Source organism: Nematocida displodere (assembly GCF_001642395.1).
Source record: "Nematocida displodere strain JUm2807 chromosome Unknown 2, whole genome shotgun sequence".
NCBI classification, from domain to species: domain Eukaryota; kingdom Fungi; phylum Microsporidia; genus Nematocida; species Nematocida displodere.
Window position 1 is genome coordinate 389,622 of NW_027138156.1, and position 20,887 is coordinate 410,508.

At 49.6% G+C, this 20,887-nt stretch overlaps 18 protein-coding genes across 18 annotated transcripts; 13 read left to right on the forward strand and 5 right to left on the reverse strand.

Annotated features, from left to right (window-relative positions):
* Positions 1–8: 8 nt before the first annotated feature.
* NEDG_00825 (uncharacterized protein) lies at positions 9–461 on the forward strand (the record flags this gene model as incomplete). Its single annotated transcript, XM_067688243.1, has 1 exon — positions 9–461. One exon carries the CDS (start codon positions 9–11, stop codon positions 459–461), a length of 453 nt encoding a protein of 150 aa, XP_067544340.1.
* A 128-nt stretch (positions 462–589) lies between these two features.
* NEDG_00826 (uncharacterized protein) lies at positions 590–1,573 on the reverse strand (the record flags this gene model as incomplete). The annotated part of the gene is made up of 1 exon (XM_067688244.1): positions 590–1,573. The coding sequence occupies one exon, from the start codon at positions 1,571–1,573 to the stop codon at positions 590–592; it is 984 nt and encodes a 327-aa protein (XP_067544341.1).
* A 22-nt stretch (positions 1,574–1,595) lies between these two features.
* On the forward strand, positions 1,596–3,056 carry NEDG_00827 (uncharacterized protein; the record flags this gene model as incomplete). The annotated part of the gene is made up of 1 exon (XM_067688245.1): positions 1,596–3,056. The coding sequence occupies one exon, from the start codon at positions 1,596–1,598 to the stop codon at positions 3,054–3,056; it is 1,461 nt and encodes a 486-aa protein (XP_067544342.1).
* Positions 3,057–3,059: 3 nt separating this feature from the next.
* NEDG_00828 (cyclin-dependent kinase 12/13) lies at positions 3,060–4,049 on the reverse strand (the record flags this gene model as incomplete). Its single annotated transcript, XM_067688246.1, has 1 exon — positions 3,060–4,049. The coding sequence occupies one exon, from the start codon at positions 4,047–4,049 to the stop codon at positions 3,060–3,062; it is 990 nt and encodes a 329-aa protein (XP_067544343.1).
* Positions 4,050–4,423: 374 nt separating this feature from the next.
* Positions 4,424–5,899, forward strand: NEDG_00829 (uncharacterized protein; the record flags this gene model as incomplete). The annotated part of the gene is made up of 1 exon (XM_067688247.1): positions 4,424–5,899. One exon carries the CDS (start codon positions 4,424–4,426, stop codon positions 5,897–5,899), a length of 1,476 nt encoding a protein of 491 aa, XP_067544344.1.
* Positions 5,900–5,948: 49 nt separating this feature from the next.
* Positions 5,949–6,665, forward strand: NEDG_00830 (cytidylate kinase; the record flags this gene model as incomplete). The annotated part of the gene is made up of 1 exon (XM_067688248.1): positions 5,949–6,665. One exon carries the CDS (start codon positions 5,949–5,951, stop codon positions 6,663–6,665), a length of 717 nt encoding a protein of 238 aa, XP_067544345.1.
* A 23-nt stretch (positions 6,666–6,688) lies between these two features.
* On the forward strand, positions 6,689–7,519 carry NEDG_00831 (CCR4-NOT transcription complex subunit 9; the record flags this gene model as incomplete). The annotated part of the gene is made up of 1 exon (XM_067688249.1): positions 6,689–7,519. The coding sequence occupies one exon, from the start codon at positions 6,689–6,691 to the stop codon at positions 7,517–7,519; it is 831 nt and encodes a 276-aa protein (XP_067544346.1).
* A 68-nt stretch (positions 7,520–7,587) lies between these two features.
* NEDG_00832 (uncharacterized protein) lies at positions 7,588–8,592 on the forward strand (the record flags this gene model as incomplete). The annotated part of the gene is made up of 1 exon (XM_067688250.1): positions 7,588–8,592. One exon carries the CDS (start codon positions 7,588–7,590, stop codon positions 8,590–8,592), a length of 1,005 nt encoding a protein of 334 aa, XP_067544347.1.
* Positions 8,593–8,640: 48 nt separating this feature from the next.
* On the forward strand, positions 8,641–9,834 carry NEDG_00833 (60S ribosomal protein uL3; the record flags this gene model as incomplete). The annotated part of the gene is made up of 1 exon (XM_067688251.1): positions 8,641–9,834. The coding sequence occupies one exon, from the start codon at positions 8,641–8,643 to the stop codon at positions 9,832–9,834; it is 1,194 nt and encodes a 397-aa protein (XP_067544348.1).
* Positions 9,835–10,133: 299 nt separating this feature from the next.
* NEDG_00834 (uncharacterized protein) lies at positions 10,134–10,964 on the reverse strand (the record flags this gene model as incomplete). The annotated part of the gene is made up of 1 exon (XM_067688252.1): positions 10,134–10,964. One exon carries the CDS (start codon positions 10,962–10,964, stop codon positions 10,134–10,136), a length of 831 nt encoding a protein of 276 aa, XP_067544349.1.
* A 34-nt stretch (positions 10,965–10,998) lies between these two features.
* On the reverse strand, positions 10,999–13,284 carry NEDG_00835 (uncharacterized protein; the record flags this gene model as incomplete). The annotated part of the gene is made up of 1 exon (XM_067688253.1): positions 10,999–13,284. The coding sequence occupies one exon, from the start codon at positions 13,282–13,284 to the stop codon at positions 10,999–11,001; it is 2,286 nt and encodes a 761-aa protein (XP_067544350.1).
* A 123-nt stretch (positions 13,285–13,407) lies between these two features.
* NEDG_00836 (Rab GDP dissociation inhibitor) lies at positions 13,408–14,805 on the reverse strand (the record flags this gene model as incomplete). Its single annotated transcript, XM_067688254.1, has 1 exon — positions 13,408–14,805. One exon carries the CDS (start codon positions 14,803–14,805, stop codon positions 13,408–13,410), a length of 1,398 nt encoding a protein of 465 aa, XP_067544351.1.
* A 37-nt stretch (positions 14,806–14,842) lies between these two features.
* On the forward strand, positions 14,843–17,494 carry NEDG_00837 (uncharacterized protein; the record flags this gene model as incomplete). The annotated part of the gene is made up of 1 exon (XM_067688255.1): positions 14,843–17,494. One exon carries the CDS (start codon positions 14,843–14,845, stop codon positions 17,492–17,494), a length of 2,652 nt encoding a protein of 883 aa, XP_067544352.1.
* A 121-nt stretch (positions 17,495–17,615) lies between these two features.
* NEDG_00838 (uncharacterized protein) lies at positions 17,616–18,389 on the forward strand (the record flags this gene model as incomplete). Its single annotated transcript, XM_067688256.1, has 1 exon — positions 17,616–18,389. One exon carries the CDS (start codon positions 17,616–17,618, stop codon positions 18,387–18,389), a length of 774 nt encoding a protein of 257 aa, XP_067544353.1.
* A 12-nt stretch (positions 18,390–18,401) lies between these two features.
* On the forward strand, positions 18,402–19,076 carry NEDG_00839 (translation initiation factor 2 subunit 2; the record flags this gene model as incomplete). Its single annotated transcript, XM_067688257.1, has 1 exon — positions 18,402–19,076. One exon carries the CDS (start codon positions 18,402–18,404, stop codon positions 19,074–19,076), a length of 675 nt encoding a protein of 224 aa, XP_067544354.1.
* Positions 19,077–19,102: 26 nt separating this feature from the next.
* On the forward strand, positions 19,103–19,525 carry NEDG_00840 (uncharacterized protein; the record flags this gene model as incomplete). The annotated part of the gene is made up of 1 exon (XM_067688258.1): positions 19,103–19,525. The coding sequence occupies one exon, from the start codon at positions 19,103–19,105 to the stop codon at positions 19,523–19,525; it is 423 nt and encodes a 140-aa protein (XP_067544355.1).
* On the forward strand, positions 19,525–19,707 carry NEDG_00841 (uncharacterized protein; the record flags this gene model as incomplete). Its single annotated transcript, XM_067688259.1, has 1 exon — positions 19,525–19,707. The coding sequence occupies one exon, from the start codon at positions 19,525–19,527 to the stop codon at positions 19,705–19,707; it is 183 nt and encodes a 60-aa protein (XP_067544356.1).
* A 327-nt stretch (positions 19,708–20,034) lies between these two features.
* Positions 20,035–20,886, forward strand: NEDG_00842 (uncharacterized protein; the record flags this gene model as incomplete). The annotated part of the gene is made up of 1 exon (XM_067688260.1): positions 20,035–20,886. The coding sequence occupies one exon, from the start codon at positions 20,035–20,037 to the stop codon at positions 20,884–20,886; it is 852 nt and encodes a 283-aa protein (XP_067544357.1).
* Between the last annotated feature and the right edge of the window lies 1 nt (position 20,887).

Consider the following 20,887-nt stretch of genomic DNA (forward strand, 5'->3'; position numbering starts at 1 on the left):
AAAATTTAATGGACTACTACTGTATAAAGGACGCATTAACTGAAGGGGTGCTCCTAAAAGTGCGCTTTAACTGCGATGCGGGACACGAGTGCATTCAGGAGATCATCAAAGGAAGAAAGGTTGAGGACAAGATGGTCTACCTCCCATACTACATGGTGGAGTGTCTGATAGGCACGGAGTACATCCAGGTAGAAGGTTTAGTTACCCGGGAAGAGGAGCTGGAAATAGAGGGGGCGCCAGAGCACTGCAATCTTGAGCAGACAATGTTCTACAACACCGTAATAAAAACGGCAGAGGCACAGCTCATTCAGCCAGAGCAGAAAGAGGCCATTAAAGCCATGCACATGAAAAGAGTGCTTGTGGGCTCACAGAGGCTGGGAGATGCCACAGAGGCGTACTTAGACCGCGAGGAGCAAGACATTCTAAGAAGAGGGAGGGTTGGGTGGTCTAGTGGGCTATAGGCTACACCGTCGACACACAAAAGAAATAAAAAATGGTCGTGCCGAGGATCGAACTCGGGTTATCAGATTCAGAGTCTAAGGTGCTACCGCTACACCACACAACCCCAATTACAGAAATAGTCCTTGGTTTAGTTCAGTTTTGTGTTCGGGCTGGGGCTGGGCTGGTGGTTGAAATAGAGGGAGGACCTTTCAAGGACGCCTTCTTTGGTGGTGATGCCTTCAAAGTCCTTGTAGTTGTGGATGTGGAGAGCTTTGAGAGCTTCTCGGTGGGGCTTCTGTGAAAAGTGGTGAAGAAAGTACCTCTGCCCAAAGAACTCGCGGTCACAGAGGGAGCAGGAGTACTTAATGTCAAGAAGATGCTTTTTGGTCCACCAGCTAGAAGAAGCTGGGGAACTCTTCATTCGTATTGGTGCAAGTGATATCTTGGTAACGGCGTGGGGCATTGCATCAGTGGCGGCGGCTTTAAGCTCTGTTTTGAACACGCGGAGATACTGGGAGCACCTGGAAAGAATAGAGTTTGAAAGTGCTTGTGTTAGCCTAAGATACTTTGGCTCTTCTTTCCGGTGTGCTTTAGAAGCCTTGTGCCTGAGCGTCATTTTGTGTGAGATCGGTCTTTTGCAAGCAAGGCAGAAAGAAGTAGCCACAACAGAAATACACCTATGCAAAGAGGGGGGGAGTGCCTTAAAAGTGCGTTTTTTCAGGTAGACGATCACAGCCTTCTTAACAAGGACCTCCTCGTAAACTGACCTGTAGACGTTCAAAAACCTTCCCTCTGTCTCTTCACTAAGACTGGTAAGAAAGGAGGAGTAAGAAACAGCTATGCTAAAGTCTTGGTGGATCTGTGAGAAGTCAATCGGCTCTACCGAACTAGCCCGAGCACTAGCCCGAGACGTGGGCAGTGAAATGTCGACCCTCTGGCCCAGGGCGTGCCTCTTTATCTGAAGAAGGCACGTGGATATGTCGGAGATCGCCCTTCTTTTTCGCTGGCGCGCGGAAAGAAGAAAAGAAGGGCCTCTGAGCTCAGCAGCCTCTGCAGAGGCGCCCAGAAAGATTGCTGTGTACCGCCTAAGGGCTGCATAAAGAAAACGCGCTGTGCTTCCCTCTCCTTTCATTTCAAGAAGTTTTTATTTCAGGATGAAGAACAGCTTCACTGTCTCTATGACAGAGGCTGCAGACAGCCACACACGCCCCGAAGAGAGGGAAGCGCACATCTGCACACTCAGTTTCTTCAAAGACACACTCGTCTTTAAAAAAGACACGGCTGAATACGAACTATCTGTAAATGACATAGACTACATAACGTACATAGAAGAAAGGATACTTATAGAACACACCAAGGACGAAGACACTGAGTATTGCATCACACCCCTGCCGAAAGACTACCCAAAGGTCCAGCAGCAGATAAACAGAATAGTTGCAGACTCGGTTGCCGGGGAAAAAGACATCTCTCTTGTTGCAAGACTAGTAAACCTTTCCTGCCCCATAGAGCTGCAAGGTCTGTGGCTGATTTCCCTGGAGCCAATGAAAATGGTGGAGGAGCTTCTAGCACGCGAGCGCCCTGAAGAGGCCAGGGAGGTCTGCGCAGTGCTTGGGCGGGTTCCTTCGGCTGAGGTCTTTAGTCTACTTGCCGCCCACGTCACCACCCTGGCCACCGTGTTCGGGGTCAGCGTTAGTGGAACAGGCATTGAAAAGTACCTGAAAAATGAAACAGTTGGCTTGTGCAAGCGGCTGCAGTGGCTAAAGATCCACTTCTTTGAGAGGGAGATCGGGCGGGGCAAGATAGAGGCGCTTGATGAGATGATCGCCATGCAGCAGATAAAGACGCTCTCTGAAATGCTTGATTGCAACATTCCGCACCAAATCACCAACCAGGAGCTGAGACAGCTTCTTGTGCAGCTGGAGTCCTCAAACAGACAGGGACTCCTGGCTTTTGTTGAGGTGCTTGGCGGAGAAACAATCCTTGGAAGGGTGAAAAACCTTAGAGATTGCAATGATCTTCATATCTTATCTTTTTTTGCCGATTATTTTCAAACGGACCTTACCACCTATTTTCTTCACAATCTAGACCTAGTGGAAAGAGTGTCTTCTCTGTTCAACAGATGCATTGAGCAAAAAGAGTGGGAGTCTCTGTTTTATCTCGATAAAACTCTTTCCTTCCTCCTCTCCACTAGAGACCTGGGCTTAGAGCTGGCCCTCACAGAATACCTCCCCGGGGTCTTTGAGAAGGAGGGCATCCCAGAGTTTGCCGAGCAGCACCGCTGGGTTGCTTACAGGTCTGTACATATTTTGTCTCTCCACCACCTCAAACTTATCTACCGAACGCTTTCTCCACTTTCGGTCCACTTCAAGGTCTACCTTATCACGTCGGGGTGCGCCCACGCAGTGCTGGACTGTTTTAGACGCGCCAGGGGCGTTCAGCAGATCGTGTCGGGAAAGATCCTGAAAAAACTCTTTGCCTCGGAGGATAGAGCACTCCAGAAGTACCTTGCTGAGACAAAGGCGGCTGAACACATGAAAGAGGCCCTTTTTTCTCTGCTGCCGCAGAACACCGCGCTGGATGGGGTGGTGGAGGAGCTGAGAGATATTGTTGAATAAAGGTTAGGTCGGGGTAATGGCCTGGATGTCTAGGAAGGCGAGGGCTTCGCTCGCAGTGCACCTTTTGAGCGGGTCTATTTCTAGACACCGCGCCAGTAGCTGCGCAAAGCTCCGGGAGTAGCACCCGAACTCCGCCATAATCTGCGAAACACACCCCTGCCCAATCACGCGGTTGATAAACCCAACCCCGAGCTTGTACGCCTCGAAAACCTTGCTGTCTATCTCCCCACACATCTTCGCAATCATCAGCAGCTGCGAACCCTCCGTTTTGGCCGGAAAGAGCGGCCGCCCTAGCACCATTTCCCCCATCACACACCCAAAGGACCACATGTCAATGGCCGTGGTATACCGCGAAACGTTAAACAGAAGCTCGGGTGGGCGGTACCACCGCGTAACCACCCCCTGGGACATGTCCCCAGCAACATACTCCCGAGAAAGCCCAAAATCAATGATCTTGACCTCGCTGCTCCTGGAAACAAGGATGTTGGCCGGCTTTATGTCTCGGTGAAGAATACTCTCCCGGTGCAGGTACTCAATGCCACATAGAATCTGCCTGCAGTAAGAGCTGACCAGTTTCTGGCTAAGCACCCCTTTTTTAATAATCACTAAAAGATCCTTTCCCAGGTAGGGAAAGACCAGGTATATCTTAAACTCCTTGGCCTCTAGGTTAGCTACTTTTTCCTCCTCGCCTAAAATTACCTCTTTAAGCTCTATAAGGTTTGGGTGATCAATTTTTCTTAGCACTTGTATTTCTCTTATAAAGGTAATTGGAATGCCATCAGATCTTCTCTTCAAGGTTATTTGCTTAAGAACAAACTTCTTCTCTGTTGTTTGGCAAAGCCCCAAGAACACTTTCCCATTGTTCCCCCCTCCTATCTCCCCAAGGATCTGATAATTACCCACCAGAGCTGACCCACACACTTCTTTCCTCTGGCCACTACCTTCTGTCTTCTGGCCACTACCTTCTATCCTGCTTTTCTTTGCCTGTACCATTTCTATTCTGTATAAATATTTGAAAAAGAATGGGTTAGTGTTTGGGCTGGTCTATGGACTGGGTCGGTCTATGGGCTAGGTCACGGGTCTGGGTCACAGTACGTCACGCAACACCACAGCACCTGGCTCTGGGCCGGTCTATGGGTTGGGTGACCTGACAGGCAGCACAGCACCTGAGCCAATCACATAAGCTTCCACCTGCTATAAAAAGAGAAGGTTTTTTGAGATGTGAGGTACCCACGCAACGGTACGCAACGGTGCAGCACGGTACGGAACAGCACCCAGCACGCAACCAAGCCACAGCACGGTACGCAACCCCAACCCCAACCCCAACCCCCAAGCACATAAGTATGACAATTTAATTTTCTAAACAAATGGAGAGGGCAGTGCCAGTATCCATCGGGTCCCTTAAGCGCACGGCCTTTATGGCAACCCAGAGACAGGTTGAAACGCTGCAGCTGGAAGAAGAACTAACGCCTGAGCACCTGGTAAAGATGTTTTTAGAAGGACAGACAAAAGGATCTCTCAACTACGTTCGGGCCACTCTAAAACGCAAAGGCATCCTCCACTCTGTCATAAAAAAAGACCTTGTCTCGGCAATTACCCACCCTGTATCTTCAATGTCGCGCAGTAAGACGTACCAGGACCTTTGCACCCACAAAATCCTTGAACGAACAGAAATTGCCAGAATTCTCAAAGACATTGCCGTCTGCCACCCAGAGAAGACTTTTGCGTCAGTGCAGAGCCCAAACAGCAGCCTGGTCCAAGTCTTCAAAGTCACCGGCCTAGACATCTCCGATGCCATCGCCATTGTCGCTAAAAGCATGCTTGCCCAAAACGAAGGCCGGGTGCTTGAGTACATTGGAGAGCTCAACTACTCAACCACCCTTAAGTACCTGATCAAAGACGTTGAGGGTATGACCCAGCTCGTAGGCTCAATCACCAAGGCACTTACAGCAAACATCCAAACGGTAGAGGACACCCGAACAATGATTGGCCACACCATTGACATGCACACAAGCCTGGTTAAGATAGACTACACCAGAGTCCTGCTCAGCCCCATCCTCTTTTGCCTAAAAGCAGCCCTGTCTGAGAAGCTCGTCCAGTTTGGAGAGGACAGAGGCGCAGAAACACTCTTCTACTCCATCTCCAAGCGCATCAAAGACATTGTCATGGAAGACCCCTCAGAAAAGCACAGACAAGCCTTTCTTGGTGGAGCATCTGCACAGGGAGACATTCTTGACTTTCTTCTGTCCCTGGTACCCTACGACAACATGATTGAAACCCTGGCACTCAGTGTCACCCAAGACCTTGTTGTCAGAAGAGAGTGCAGAGACGTCTTCCTTCGCAGCCTAGAGAGCAAAATGGGCCCGTTCAGAATGGCTAACATCCACATCATCAAAAAAGACTTTGAACAGTTTGTTGCCCACCAGGTCTCCCCCAAGCAGGTCTTTGAAGACACCCTCCCAAGCATACTGGAACACCCAAAGATATCCCTGGGAAAGAACGCCCTCATTAGCAGCTTTGTCTACTCGCAGCACTACTGGCCGAAAAACAACTTTTTCTTGCTCGAAGAGATAGAGACTCCCCCGAAACACCAAGCACCCAAGCACCAAGCACCGGCCAAACAAAGAGCTAAACCTGAAAAGATTGCCCTGGATTACACCAAAAACCACACCTACGTCGATATCTTAATCGAACACCACAGCAGAAAAAAGAACATCACCATCCCAATCATCTACCTCATCTACATCGATGGAGACCCCAGCAAAGAAGCCCCAGAACAGCTTTTGTCAACCATAGCCCGGTTCTGGGCCCGAACCCGAAGACAAATGGAGACGGAGGGTTAGCTAAAGTTTTTACAAATAATTAATTCTCAATTTACGCCCCAAGCAATAAATGCAGATGGCAGCATCCAGGAGAAAAAGTCCGTTTAGAATTGCCATCGATGGCCCCGCCGGGGCAGGAAAGTCAACGCTTGCAGAAGCCCTAGCACACGACCTTTCCTTTACCCATATAAACACCGGGGTTATTTACCGCGCACTCTCTTTTACTTTAATTGGATGGGTTGGGGGCTTCAAAAACTTTGACCTCCTCTCCTCCCTGCTTGGAAGAGAAGACCCTGAGATCTACGCAGAGGTAGAAAGGTTCTCCCCAGAAATAGCAGGAGACGAAGTTTTTCTCAAACAGGAGAACGTCACCCTCCACCTGCGCACCCCAGAAATAGACAGCGTGGTTGGAATCATTGCCAAGTACCCAGGCGTAAGAAAGAAGATAGGAGAGCTGCAAAGAAAGCTTATCAACACCCACTCTGTCCCAGGAGTGGTTGTAGAGGGAAGAGATATTGGAACGGTCATCATTCCAGATGCCGAGCTAAAGATTTTCCTCATTGCCAGCGTTCACGTACGCGCCCAAAGAAGAGCCCAGGAAAACCAAACCAACAACGTCCAGGAGATAGAAAAGGAAATGGAAGAAAGGGACAGACTCGATAGAACAAGAGAAACCAGCCCTCTTGTTCAGGCACCAGACGCAATTGTTATCGACAACAGCGCTCTTTCCATTGCCAGCACCATTGCCACCATTAAAGCAATCGTCGCCAGGCGGTGGGCGGAATAAATCAGACAAACTTTATTTTCAAAATGAAGAGCGAGGGAAAGAGCGACCTCCTAGCGCAAAAGATATGCGCCTCGCTTGTGGCGGCAGAAGATAAACTCCCAGGCCTCAACACCCTCAGAAAGCACCTGGCCGAGCACCCTGAAGCAGCCCCGCTTGTTTGGGACGCTTTTGGCATCAGAGCCCTCTTTCTCAACGAAATTACCAAGTCTTACCTCAACATTGAAACGTCTTCCATTAGCAGCGTCGCCAAAACAACCTTTCCCGTTGTAGATGTCATGATTAGCCTCTGCCCAGTTAAAGAGTTTAGAGAAAGCTGTGTCTCAGCGCAGCTGCCGCTGTTTCTCTACCCGATCCTCAACTCCTCGTCAAAAGAGGAGGGCATTGAGAGGGCCAAGGCGAAGGTGCTCTGCTTCATTAACATTCTCGTTGACGAAAAAACGCCTGACGCCTCCCACTCCCTCGAGCTCTTCAAAACGACCGAGCTGGTGCCCCTCTGCCTGAGAAACATGGAGCTCGGCACTGAAAAGACAAAAATAGCGGCGGGTAGGGTCCTCTACGCGATCTTTTCCAACAGGGACGGCCTGGAGTACTCCTGCCAGACGTACGACCGGTTTATGGCGATTTCAATTATTCTTAACTCAGTGCTTGTACAGATGGAGACCATGCGCTCCCCTGAGCTTCTTGAAGGCGTCATCAAAATATACACCAAGCTTTGCGGCATGCCCAATGCCAAGGTGGTGTTTAACAAAAACAGGCCGCAAATGCTCTACACCGAGCACATTCGAGAAATGGTTAGAACCAACGCCCAGGTAAAGGCGGCCTATGAGGAGTTCATCCACGCCCTGCAGGGCTGAGCGCGGCTTTCTAATTTACTTAAAAGCAAGCAGCCTAGATAACAATTAAAAATAAATTAGAAAACCAAATGGGAGAAAAAGCACAGAAAGTCTCAGCACTCTCACCACTCATAAGCGACAGTATATGGGCATACAATGAAAACATTACCGGGTGGAAGGTTATTGGGAACTCTTCATTCAGCAGAACCAGGTCGCGAAGTATTGTGGGAGATATGGGCCTGGGAAAAGCAAAAATAGGGGCCATGCCCTGGAGCGAGGAGGCGTGCATCTCAGAGGGCAGGAAAAGGAGCATGTCAACGTCGGCGATTGCAGGACTGGCGCTGCGCCTGGGGCTGGAGGAGAACGACGAGCAGTACCGGGGCCTGTGCAGCGTCCTCAAGGAAGGGGTTGTGAAGTCTGACCGCGTAAAAGTGGAAAAGGGCACCCTGAGCACCCTGCGAAGAAACTCCCTCGACCCAGCGATGTTCATGGAAAGCATCCGGGCCGAGAAGAGCCCAGTCAAAAAAAAGAGCTTTACGCCGCCGCCCCCGAAGACGTTCTCTGAAAAGCTCTGCATCGTTCAGTTCGGGAGCGGGGCCCGGTGCTTTGGGGCGTACAAGGGGATCGTGCTTGCCAAGGGGGTTTTTGTGATCATAGAGGCAGACCGGGGAGAAGACTGTGGGGCGGTGGTTGTCGAGGAGGCCGAGGGCAGGCCCGTCCAAGAACTTGCAGCCGAGCACGCCGTGCCCTGTCTCGAGGTGAAGCACATCTACCGGGTGGCCACGCACCAGGACAAGCTGGCCCTCCTGGAGCAGAACGAGCTGGAGAAGGAGGCCGTGGCTAGCTGCCGAGAAAAGGCGAAAACCAGGAAGCTGTCAATGGAGATTGTTGATGCCGAGTATCAGTGGGACAGGAACAAGCTAACCTTCTACTTTCGCAGCGACAAAAGAGTTGATTTTAGAGATCTTGTGAAAGAGTTGTATAAAGTATACAAAACGCGGATATGGATGTGTGCAGTAGAAAAGAAGGGGGAGAAGCGTGTATTGTGCAATAACGAGGAAACTAGCGAAGAAGACCTGCTCCGACCCGAATAAATAATTTATGCCAACGTTCTTTTTTTTTAAATTTTTACTCCCTTGTAAATGAGCCATAGAAAGTACGAAGCGCCAAGACACGGATCTCTTGCGTTCCTTCCAAGGAAGCGAGCAAGCAGCATACGACCAAAGATATCATCGTTCCCACAGGACGTCCCAGCAGAGGCTGTCCACCTCACCAACTTCTTTGCCTACAAGGCAGGGATGACCCACGTTCTCAGAGTGGGGGAGAGAGAGGCCAGCAAGCTGAACAAGAGAGAAATCATCGACCCCGTCACCATCCTGGAGACGCCCAAGTGCGTTGTCTTTGGAGTGGTTGGGTACAGACACACCCCCCAGGGACTTAGAGCCGTGAGGACCGTGCTTGCCGAGCACATTGACGAGTCGGTCAAGAGAAGGTACTACAAGAGGTACTACAGGTCCCAGAAGACTGCACTCTCACACTACCCCCTTAAATACCAGAACGGGGTGGTTGAAGAGCAGATCAAGGAGCTCAGAGAGAAGGCAGACGTGATCAGGGTGCTTATCCACAGCCAGACCCCGAAGATCAAGATCCTTAACATGAAGAAGGCGCATATTATGGAGTCACAGCTCAATGGAGGCAGCGTTCAGGAGAAGATTGACTTTGCACTGGCCCACTTTGAGAAGGAGATTTCCATTAACGACATCTGCACCAAGGAGGAGATGCTGGACATTATTGGGGTGACCAAGGGAAAGGGATTCCAGGGATGCACCAAGAGATGGGGCACCACCATTCTTCCAAGAAAGACAAACAAGGGTCTGAGAAAGGTCGCCTGCATTGGCGCATGGCACCCCAGCCGAGTCATGTACTCAGTTCCTCGTGCAGGTCAAATGGGATTCCACCACCGTGTTATGATGAACAAGAGGGTCTACGCCGTAGGAGACGGCCAGGACACTAGTGTTTGCAAGACCGAGTTTGACCTTACCGAGAAAACCATCAACCCCATGGGAGGCTTTGTTGGCTACGGAGACATCAAGAACGACTTTGTGATGATCAAAGGCTCCGTTGTTGGGCCGCGGAAGAGAGTGCTTGTCCTTAGAAAGGTCGTTGGCAGGAAGTTCAAGGGTCCTAACGCCGAGCCCATTACTCTGAAGTTCATTGACACCTCGTCCAAGATCGGAGGCGGCCGCTTCCAGACATCTGCCGAGAAGAAGGAGTTCTATGGAACCCTTAAGTCTCGCATCCAGCAAGAGCTTGTTGATGCAGAGGCACAGGAATAAACAGTCGAGCTATCAGTGTGTGGGTGCTGTTCGGGTTTGGTTGCGTGCTGGGTGCTGCGCCGTTGCGTGGGTACCCTCACATCTCAAAAAACCTTCTCTTTTTATAGCAATAGCAGGTGGAAGCTTATGTGATTGGCTCAGGTGCTGTGCTGTCGCGTGCTGTGGCCTAGCCCATAGACCGGCCCAGACCCGGGGCCTGTGCCGTTGCGGCAGGTGGCGTCGCAAGACCTAGCCTAGTAACGCACTAACTTTATTATCTTGTTTCTACACTCCTTGTCTGGGGTTTAGGCGGAGCAGCATCAGTACTCGTTTAAATGGTCTATTTCCTTCTTGGTAAGTACAATCTCCTCTTCCTTGGGAGGCCCAGATTTGAAGAGTTTCCTGAGACTGCCTATGCTCTTGCGGCAGGTATACAGGTTGGTGAACGAGGGTATTTTCTTGAAGAACTTGTCGTTCTTGCTGATAAGCTTGGTGAAGAGAATATCGCGGAGAATGGACTCGCTTATACTGAGAACGCCAATGTCCAGGCGCTTGTTCATCTCCCGGCAGATGTTGAAGATGGAAAGAATGGAGCTCAGGTGCTGGGCGAGGTAGGCATCCCGCTGCATCGTTAGCTCAGCAAGTCTTCTAATCATTTGCAGGTCCACCTTTATCTTCTTGATCTTCTCAATCGATGTGTCGGGCTTGCGAGCTTTTCGCAGCGACTTTACCTCTCTCTTCCTAAAACAGACGTACGGCTGCAGCGCCGGGGAGGCCTGGGACTCTTGCCGAAGTATTTCCTGGACGGGCGTTGGCGGCTGGTCCTCAAACCCGACAAAAGCGTTCAAAACATCGCCTGCATCTTTCAGGTAGTTTTCTGGGCGCTCTGCTTCGGTGAGGGAAGCGCTTTCGGTGAGCTTTTGCCGCTTAACTCTTTCCTGGTGGACCTTGGCGGCCTGTGGGGTGGGAATGTTTTCTCCGCGCCCAGAGATGACTTCCTTGAGGTGGTGCTCCTCCTCCTCCTCCCTTTCAACTCCCGTTGTGAAAATAGCCCCGGAGTACTCCTGGAGACATGCCGGGTCTATTTCTTTTTCATAGAGGACGTTTACTTTCTTGTCATTTTCAATCCGCTTGGCTCTGACTCTTTTCATGAAATAAAAAAGGAGCAGATGGTGGAGAGACTCTTTATTTATTTAGCCTCTTAAAGATTTCAAAGAGGCGGATTGAGCTTTTCCGCACCCCGCCAAAGGTTGTTCCTGAGCGAACGCTGCTCCCCTGAACGCTGCTCTCTCGGTTGCAGAGCTTGCTGTCCTCTGCTACGTCGTAGGCTGTGCCCTCGGTTATATCTACATACTTGCTGCACTCCTCAAGACCTGCTACATCGTTGATCACTGAAAAGACCCCCGCAATAATCATTACCTCTGCTTTGGGCACGGTGGGTAGTGCTTTTCTCAGGAGAGTGACGTAGATACCGCCCTGTGCGACGGCAAGGGTCCGTATGCGTGCAGAGATACTTACCCGCTTGTGTTCCTCGAACTGGGAGCGTTTGGTTAGCGCCTCTTTTTCTATCATCGTACATAGAGCCCCGTGGATATGGTCCCGGAACTGGAGGGTTGGGGAGGCTGCTATATCGAGCAAAAACTCAAGCAGTGCCAGAGAGGAGCACTTGTCAGTTTCCAGGAGGTTCTGGTCCAGCTCTTTGGCTATTAGAAGCTTCAGGTCCGATGGAACGCTTGATGTGCCGAGTGACGCCTCTTTCTGGAAGGTTCGTCTGAGAAGGGACAAAAAGACGATCTCTTTGTCGAGGCACTTGGAGGTAAACAGCCTAAAGTACTTCACCACCAGCGCTCTTTCCTGCAGGTCTATCTCAGTCAGGGTTGTCTTCCTGAAGAGCCGTTTTTTCGGGAAGAGGACTCTAAGGAGGAAGTAGAAGCTTTTTGTCATCCTAGCAGGAGGTATGGTTATCTGCACCGAGCTAACAAAGAGGGCTGTTTGGAGGAGCAGGAACGCTGAGAGAATCCTGTTTTCCGGGACGTTCTCTCCCTCAAAGATCTTGGCTCGGTACTGGGTGAGGATAACGTTTGACTGGATGATAAGGTCGGAGTAAAGGTCGGTGCTTATCGTTGTATAAAGAATGTTGTGGATGTTGGGTATCCTTCTTTTGGTGGCAATGTCAATGGCTTGTTTTACAGCAGTTGGCACCGCCGTTGGTGAGAGTAGCTGGAAGTAAGCCGTGAAGATCTCGTACCTCAGCTCTGAGTTGAAAGGAGCTGCCTTAATTAGGGCCAGGTTCAGGTGTTGGAGCTTTTTTTCTGTGTGATGAACCAGCAACCCAGGCGTTTTAATGACCATTGCTAAAAGCGTGAGAAAGAAGGCATCGTTTCCTTCAATGCACTGGGGCTTATCTGAGCGAACGTTAAACACTTGTGAGGTGATGTATGCCCGGTCAACGTTTCCACGCACCGACACTGGAAGCATGTTCTGGGAGATAGAAACGCTTCCCAGCCCCGAAAGCACCTCTTCTTCTAAGGGGTCAGGGTTGGGCTGCAGGGTTTGGGTGATGTTGGTGGGCTGCAGGGTTTGGGTAGTGTTGGTGGGCTGCAGGGTTTGGGTAGTGTTGGTGGGTTGGGTAGTGTTGGTGGGTTGTGGGGGGGTGCTGGGGCCTGGAAGGTCTTCTTCGGGGCCGCCCTCGTCAAAGCCGCTGCTCCGTGGCGAGGTGCTGGCGTTGGGAGGGCCCTGGGTGGAAAAGAACGAGGAGGAAGAAGAGCTCTTGTCCTCGGTGTAGTTGCAGGAGCCGTCGGCAAAGTTGTAGGAAAGGGAGGCGTCTGTGCTGTAGTCGTCCTCTTCGTTGTCTTTGGGGGGCGACATTCTTTCTTCGTCGCTTTCCTTCTTTCTGAGGTGAACGTTTGAAAGGGTTCCCCACTTTCCAGCATACAAATGCGCTAGTTCCTCATTTATCTGGGCGGCCGAAAGGGGCTGCTTTTCTTCTGAAGTAAACCCAGCATCTATGGCGCTGCAGAGAGCCAGAAAAAGATGGGTGCTTATTTTCTCGGCCTTGGAGCTTCGGGTGCCTGCATAGCTGAAGAAAATAAAGCACTTTTTTACCTCAGCCATGCTTTTGGCAATAAAACCATCTGGATAGGTTGCCGGCTTAGAAACCATCCGGAGCATCACCTTTAGATGCATCTTTAGCAGCTTCAGTGCAGCAATTTCAAACGATGTGCAAAACATTGAGAACTCATGTAAGAGGTGCGACGAAATAATCAGGGTGGTCATGTGTTTCTCGTGCTGTTCTCCAAAAGCATACTTCTTGGTGTAATCCTTGAGCACTCCAAGAGATTCGCAAATTCTCATTGGTTTCTGCTGTAGGTAATGCTTGAAAAAAGACAGCTTCTGTTCATCCTCGGTGCCATCTCTTTTGTAGATGTCTCTGAGCAGCTTCTCGTGCTTTGGCCGCAGATTCATGATCATACAAAAGTTAAATAATTTTCAGCTTTGTTGATTGAGCCCACACCACGAAACCACGAACTAGCGAAAACCCGAAAACCCCGAACTAGCGAAAGCCCGAAAACCCCGAAAACCCCGAAGCCGCGCTTACTCATTCTTGATCCGATTAAACACCTGCATTACCTCTTCATGAACACTTCTAAAATCAACGGTGTTATCCATGGGCCTAAGCGGAATAACACCAATATCTTGATTTTCAGGTAAGCTGGTGGCTGTTTCAACCCAGACCATCTTATGAAGCACCGAGTACCCCCACGAGTAGAGAAGGTCCATTGCAGGAAGAGTAACCATGGCGTGGTACTCGGTGTTATTAGTCACATACTCCCAGGTTTCTTCGCTCGTCACCTGGTCAGACTTGCTAACGCCGGTGATGTAGGCAATGGCGTAGCCTTCGGGGCAGACAGACTCGTCAGAGCCCACCACCAGCAGAAACAGGTCGTGGTCGCAGGTTGGGATGTCCAGGACCATTGCCTGCCTACTGGCTGGCTTGGCCACGCCTCGGAGGATAACCACCCCCCGAATGACGTACATTGCTGACGTTGGCGCGTCAGGGGAGAGAGATGCGTGGTAGTCGTTGTTCGCAACGATTCTTCCGGCCAAAACGCGATCCTGAACATCTTCTGACTTTAAATCAACAACCCATCCTTCGGGCGTTGCCTCCATAGAAACTATCTCTGTAGCCATTCGGGTCGTGCCCCCCTTGACAGCAGAAAGCCTGGCAAACCCCTGAGAAATCTCGCTTATCCCGTACCTGGGGTAGAGAAAGGGGGAGTTGCCGTAGGTGCTTCCTGTCTTGTTGCTGCTTATTCTGGCCACGCTCCTGAAGTAGGTTGTTAGGCGCATGATAAAGTCGTGTGGTGCTTCATTGAGGTAGGCGTCTGAGGAGTGGAGAGCTACCCCGTGGCCAAGAATCTTTTGGATGTAGAGAGAAATGCCGTAGTGGTGGTACATCTCGTCTACGGTGGTCCACTGGCTCTGAATTCTTTTTTTGTCGCTAGGTGAGGCAACGTAGTAGCTTTTAATCATGTTCATGAACCGGTTCAGCTTAATGAGCTGGAAGGGTCCACAGAGGTTGCTGGTGAGAGCAGCTGTTTTGGTGGCTGGAATGAGGAGGGTGTGTCTCTTCTCGTCTACCATGTACTGTGCCTCGATGACGCTAAAATCTATGCAATGGCTAAGATTGTGTTCGCCAATTGCTTTGACTAGTCCTTCGTCGGCCAGGAAGATTTTCGGGGTCAGGTCAATGGAAAAGTTTTCTAGCTTCATTTGGCTGTGGAATGAAGTGTTTTTTGGGTACTTCTTTTGCATTAGCTCAGTAAACTCTTCAAACCTAAGGGTCATTGAGGACGATCCATAGGTGCTGGATGCATCAACTTGGAGAATCTTTAGGCCAGAGGTTGATAGGAGTCCTGCAAGAATTGACTCTTTAACTCCCGTGCCCAAAATGAGGCAGTCGTAGGCTTCTTCTCCTGTGGGGTGGTTCATTATTTGTTTTTTGAAATTCTCCTTTTTTTATAAAGCCATGGAGGAAAACGTTAGCAGAGAGAGTGATCATCAGCAAACACTGCCTCGGCAGATCATCAAGTACCTTAGAAGACACCGTTACTTAGCAGTGGGCGCGGCAGCTGTTCTCTTGGTTGTGGCTGTGGTTGTTGTGATTGGTGTAATTGACAGCTTGTTCGGGGTTTTCGGCATTTTCGGAGTTTCGGGAGTTTCGGGAGTTTCGGGAGTTTCGGGAGTTTTCGGAGCTGGAAAAGCATCCAAACCCGAAGCCCAGCTACTCAGCCCCATCAGAATGGGAATGGAGCAGGAGACTGAGACTGTGGCGCGCCTTCCAGCAGACGTATTGGCGGCACAGAATGAGTCGATGATGGAGCTGCCAATGGGTAAAGATCTTGCACTGGGCGAAGATCTTATCATCACAAAACTAGATCGTAACGCAACATTTGAAGAGTTTGCAGCCATTCAGAAGAAGCTAGAGGTTGAAACCAAATGTAAAAACAACCTGTGTGGTAGATGCAGTGACTGCACGGTTTTCAACGACCAAGAGATATTCGCAGAAATATCCAGCCTGGGTGCTCCCGTCTACATCATTGACACCATCCAGCCACTTGCACTGCTCTCTAAGGACATAAGCCAGGTTTATTGCAACATAAGCTCAGAGTACGTGCTTAGGCTTAGCAAGCTTCTTCTAGATAGCCGGGTGAATAGCCTAAGCGTGATGCTTGCCTCAAACTCAAAAAAAAGCATCAACCACGCCCCCTTGTTTGCTAGCTTGCTGGTTAAAACGAACACCAGCACGGAGGTGCACCGGTTTAGGGTGCGAAACACATACCCCCATGGACCCGGCCTGATAACGCAGCTAAAAGAACTTATTCCTTATAGGGGAATTAACTTGTATGGCTATCTTAACTCGTTCCTCTCTGAAGTATGCACTCTTGATGGGAAGCAGCGGGCTCAACTAACCCTAACCCCGGTGCTGGCCAGCTCGGGGTCAAGCTCTGAGGTGTACACCGTTAAAACCTTTACACCTGGATGGACGGGACCAAAAACCGTTACAATTTCCCAGTTTAAAACAATTGATCTTTTGTTCCAGCTAGTTTCAAAAAACAATGCCTTAACGCTTAAAAGGGTCGTTAACACACTTGCACCCGAACCAGTAGCATTCTTTGAAAAGGGCCTAGATCTTCTGAGGAGCGCCAGTCTTCCTGTGTTCGGAAAGAAAGACTGGAAGAAGTACCTCCACTTCACCAAGGAGAGACACATTATGAACATTGTCTCAAATCTAGCCAAGCACGCCTACATCAACGAGAGCGTCAACCTGAAAGTGCACCTTGACGGCAAACACATCCACTCAATTGCTCTGAACGGCCTAAAGATTACGACCGAGTTTCCAATGGATAAGGCCCGGGCCCTGTTCACAGCAATTGCCGTAAGAGACCTCTCCGACAGCGTTGGACTGGTCCAAAAGATAGTTGCTGAAGTGAACAAGGCCTCGAACAAGAACTTGGTAGTTGAGATTTCCATAACCAAAGCGGGGGTGCAGGCAAGTGTGACCCCGCACAACCGCCCTGCTAGCTTGGAGATTGCTGCCTCCTTCATTCCAGGGATGGGCGCATCGCTGGCTAAAGTGCCAGGCTCTATCTGGCTCTACTCCTTTTACAAGAGCTTAGGCTTCCTCGATAAAGACGGGACCCAGATACGCCGCGTGGAGGCATTTGGGTGCGAGAGCACCTCCACCCCCGACGTGCTCGACCAGATCTACCAGCTAATTAATGAGAAGAAGAGCCTGGAGTATCACGTTCTAATCTTTGATAAAATGACCTGGGTTAAAGTAACTTACCAGGAAGGAGGGAAAAAGCAAGGTTTTTCGACCGTTATCAACGACAGCGTTTTTTCCAAGTCACTGGAAAAGATTTTTGATGCCAACCTTGTTTTTGGAACCATCAGTCACCACAACATCGATGCAACCAAACTATCCATTGACGCGTACAAGAGCTCTCAAATGAGCGTTCCTAGCTTCTTCTACGCCAGAGGATACTTCCTGGCCCGGCCCATTCTCAACGTCTTAAAGAGGAACGTGCTGGTAGACTTTTCTCTCAACAAGGCCGCCCCAAAGACCGAAGTGACCTTCATTGAGTGGCTCACCGGCCTGGATAGATTTAGCCGAACCATCAACACCCACCCCATCCTGATGTTGATCCTCGACTACAAGCTTGGCAGCTGCTACGAGTTCAAAGCGCGCGTTAAGAAAGGCTCAGCTAAGAAAAAGCCAGAAGAGGCGACGTTTGAGATTGAAATTGAGTGCGGAGGCTTCAAAGAAACCTGCAATCTCTCGGTTTGCGAGCTGCAGAACTACACCAGCACCTACCCAGCAGTGGCTATGCTTAAAACCTTCTATGAGACCGTCATTAACCTGGCCCCAGGTACTCCAGAGGCATTTGCCCTGTTTAAGATCTACAGCTGCTATGGAGGAAGCACCACAACCATTGAAGCGGTCAATCTCCCACCTAACAAGAACACCCTGGTTCTTAACCACTCCAAAACCACCAAGAATGCCGAGGATCTGGTCAAGGCCACCAACGATGCAACCAACACCGATCTTTTCTCCAAAGATAACGGCAACATTACCTATCCCCTAAGCGTCGTTGTTTCTGCAGCCCCATTGCCGTGACCCATTACAGTGACCCATTGCCGTGACCAATAAGCAGGCCTGATCGCCCTGAACAAACCACAAAGCAAACTAATTGGCCCATTTTGAGAATAAAGCCTAAAAACTTTCCTTTTACCTGAAAATGTCTGAAAAATCAGTTGGTGCTGCCGCCAACCCAACAAAAGAGCACTCTTCTGACCACGGCCACAGTGGAGAGGAAAAGATAGCCATGATAAAGCTTGAGCTGGGGCCACTCTCCCCAACCCAAAAACTCGCTATGAGGCTACTCCTGCCAACACTAAAGCCCAGGATAGAATGGGTTATTAACATCTGCATCTTTTTCCTGGTACTCATTCCTGAAAACCTTGAGTTTATCTTTGTTTTGAAAGATTACATCATTGGTCCCAAAAAGGAAAATAGCGAACAAAAATCAACTCTGTGCACTGTTTTTGACGTTATGTGCCCCATTCTTGAAGGCTTAGTCTGTGTTTTTCACACTTTTATCTTTGTCTGCGAGGTCTTCCTCCACATTGAGATAAAATACGGCCTGGCCATAGCAATCGCTGCCTCCCACCTAACCTGCGCCATCATCATTGCACACATTGAAATCGTGGACAGCTCAAAGAAGAACTACACCCACGCAACAGTCTGGTTTCTTGAGCTGGTGGTGGCCTTTAACTCCGTCCTAATAACTCTCTGCTACCTAAAAACAGCGGAAAGGTTTCCAGCCTTTATCATGATGTGCACCATTATCACACAGTTCCTTTGCCGCTCGCTGACAAGAATCGTGCATGACGGCCACAGCACCTTTAGAAAGGTCTGTAACAGTTTGCTTTTCAGAGTGATCATTGGTTTCACCTTTTTGTCGGTCATTCTGCTTATCCAGATATTGTATCTGTACTTTATTAAAAAATAATTGTAACTTTTTATGGTCCACACTGAAAAAGACGCGCCAACAGAAGCAGCGCTAGAGGAAGAGCTAGCTAGAGTCCACGTCTCAAAACAACAAGAAAGCAGTGACGAAGACTCAGACTTTGTGCCCGTTGGCTTTGACTACGACGGATTCAACCAAATGGCAGAAGGCATCCTCCACTTAGAAAAGCCTGAGAACGGAGAAACCGTCCAAACGGACGTTCTATCGTACGAGTTTCTCCTGGCTAGGATAGAGAAGTACCTCAAGCCCTCAGACCAGCAAATAGAGAGCAAGATAAAAATCCCCATTTCCATCAAGCGAGACGGATCGACCAAAACAGCCTTCAACATCACCGACGTCTGCAACGTCATCGACAGAGACGTGCTCCACCTGAAACAGTTCATAGAGGTGGAGCTCTCCGTAAACTCCTCGATTGACGGAGGAGGCAGGCTGATTATTAAAGGCATCTACCCCGAGGCCCAGGTGCAGAGACTGGTGCGCAACTACATCAAGCAGTATGTCACCTGCGGTATTTGCGCCTCGCTAAGCACTGCACTGGAAAAAAAGGATAAGCTTTTGTTTAAGAAGTGTCTCACCTGCGGAGCCACCCAGACAGTCAACGCCATCCAGCAGGGATACAAGGCGCTAACAACCAAAAGATCTGTTCTTAGAAGGAAGGCGGTCGAATAAATATTCGCTCTTTCTTTTTTATTTACATGAGCCAGTGGTCTGAGTACTTCAACAAGCACATGCAACTACCAAACATCATCACAGAGAGTGCTCTGGTTTATGAATCCTCAGTGCTTGCATCGAGTACAGAGAATGTCTTTATTGAAGATTCTGAGATAACCAAGGCCTGGGACTCAAACTGTCCACGGGAGGCCATCGTCATTAATGAGGAGAAATACTTCTACATGAGAGACCTCTGCGATGGACAGGACGGGTACTCTCTGAGTCTCTACCAAAAAGTCAAGGCGCCAGAAGATGCTCCGGGAGAAACAACCGTTCTCTTTGTGGCGCGCATGGACAGCTTCCTCTGGGTTGGCAAGTTTAACGGCCAGCACCGCACCGAAGTTATCCCGTACGTTGAGTCCATAGCTTCGTATATTTTTATGTACTTTATCAAGAGGGAGGAGTGATGGGCACCTCGAACATCAACGCTAAAAAAGACTGGCATCCTTCAAGTGCCCGAACGCGCGCACAGATAAGCTCTGCCAAAAGACTCAAGCCAGAGGTTGTTTCCTCCCCGCCCGCCACCAACTTAGTCCCACTAGAGGCCGTAGTCTCCCCAGGGCAAAGAATGGGGTGGATGATTGGCTGAGTGCGTGCTTTGGTGCGCCCCGAGCTAGACCTAGCACAATAGATGGTTTTTGAACAAGGTCAGGTGCTGTGGTAGGGCTGTATGGTAGGGCGGTGTATGGTAGGGCTGTATGGTAGGGCTGTGGATTGAAAATAAAACAACTAAGGTACGGTATGTGGTACGGTGTGAGTGTCATGGTACGTTATGTAGTGGTACGGTGTGTGGTACGGTGTGTGGTGCGTTGTGTCATGGTACAACAGTACAGTACGGTGCATGGGTCTGTGGTAGGGGGAAGTAGGGGAAGGGGAAAGGAGTGTATAGTTCATAGGAATGAAAAAATTTAAGCAGATGAGGTTGGTGGTAGAAGCAACACTTCTTGAAAGCACAGAAAAAGAAAACCTGGAAAAAGGTATTGAAGAACTTAGAGCCATAGAACAGACAGATGAAGACTCTTTCCTTGCAAGAATACTTTTGGAGTACTTAGAAGCTAAAAAGAAAGAGGTTGAAACCAGCAGGCTAAGATACACCGAAAAGAAAAGGTCGGTTGAAGCAGTGCTGTCAATGTACCAAGTCTTCTTAAATGACGTGCTTGAGTGCCAAGAAACTTCAGACCTCCGCATTCCCCCCAAACTTTTCAGCCTACTTGAAAAAGCACCCGAAACCAAACCCTTAACTCGCGAAGATAAAGTACTACTTTACAACGAAAAACAAGCACTTAAAGAAAAAGCCGTTGAAAGACAAGGTCTTAGTGATCTTCTGCTCTATGGAGCCGTAGATGCTTTAAACAAGATAGAAATGCTTGGGATAGAAAGAAACGTTCTTTTTCTCTCAGAGTCTCCCGAGGCATCAAGCCCGGGGATGAATCGCCCAGCCCCTTTCCAGATACAGAGAGTAGATAGAACCAGCCACCCCGTTAGAATCACTGGCAAAGTCTTGGCAGATGACATAAGAGCACTTCTCACCCAAGAAAACGGGCCAACAATGACCATTGAAGAGTACGGAGAAAGAATGAAAGGACTGATGGACCCAGCAGCCCAAACCCCGAACACAGAAAGCGATGCAGATACAGAGCCCGAGACAAATGAAGGCATATATGAAGATATAGATGCAGAAGATGAAGACGTCTACGTTCAAAGGGCTAAAGACGCCGAAAAAGATGAAGTAACAAGAGGGGATGGCAATAGAATGGGCAGGAGGTAGT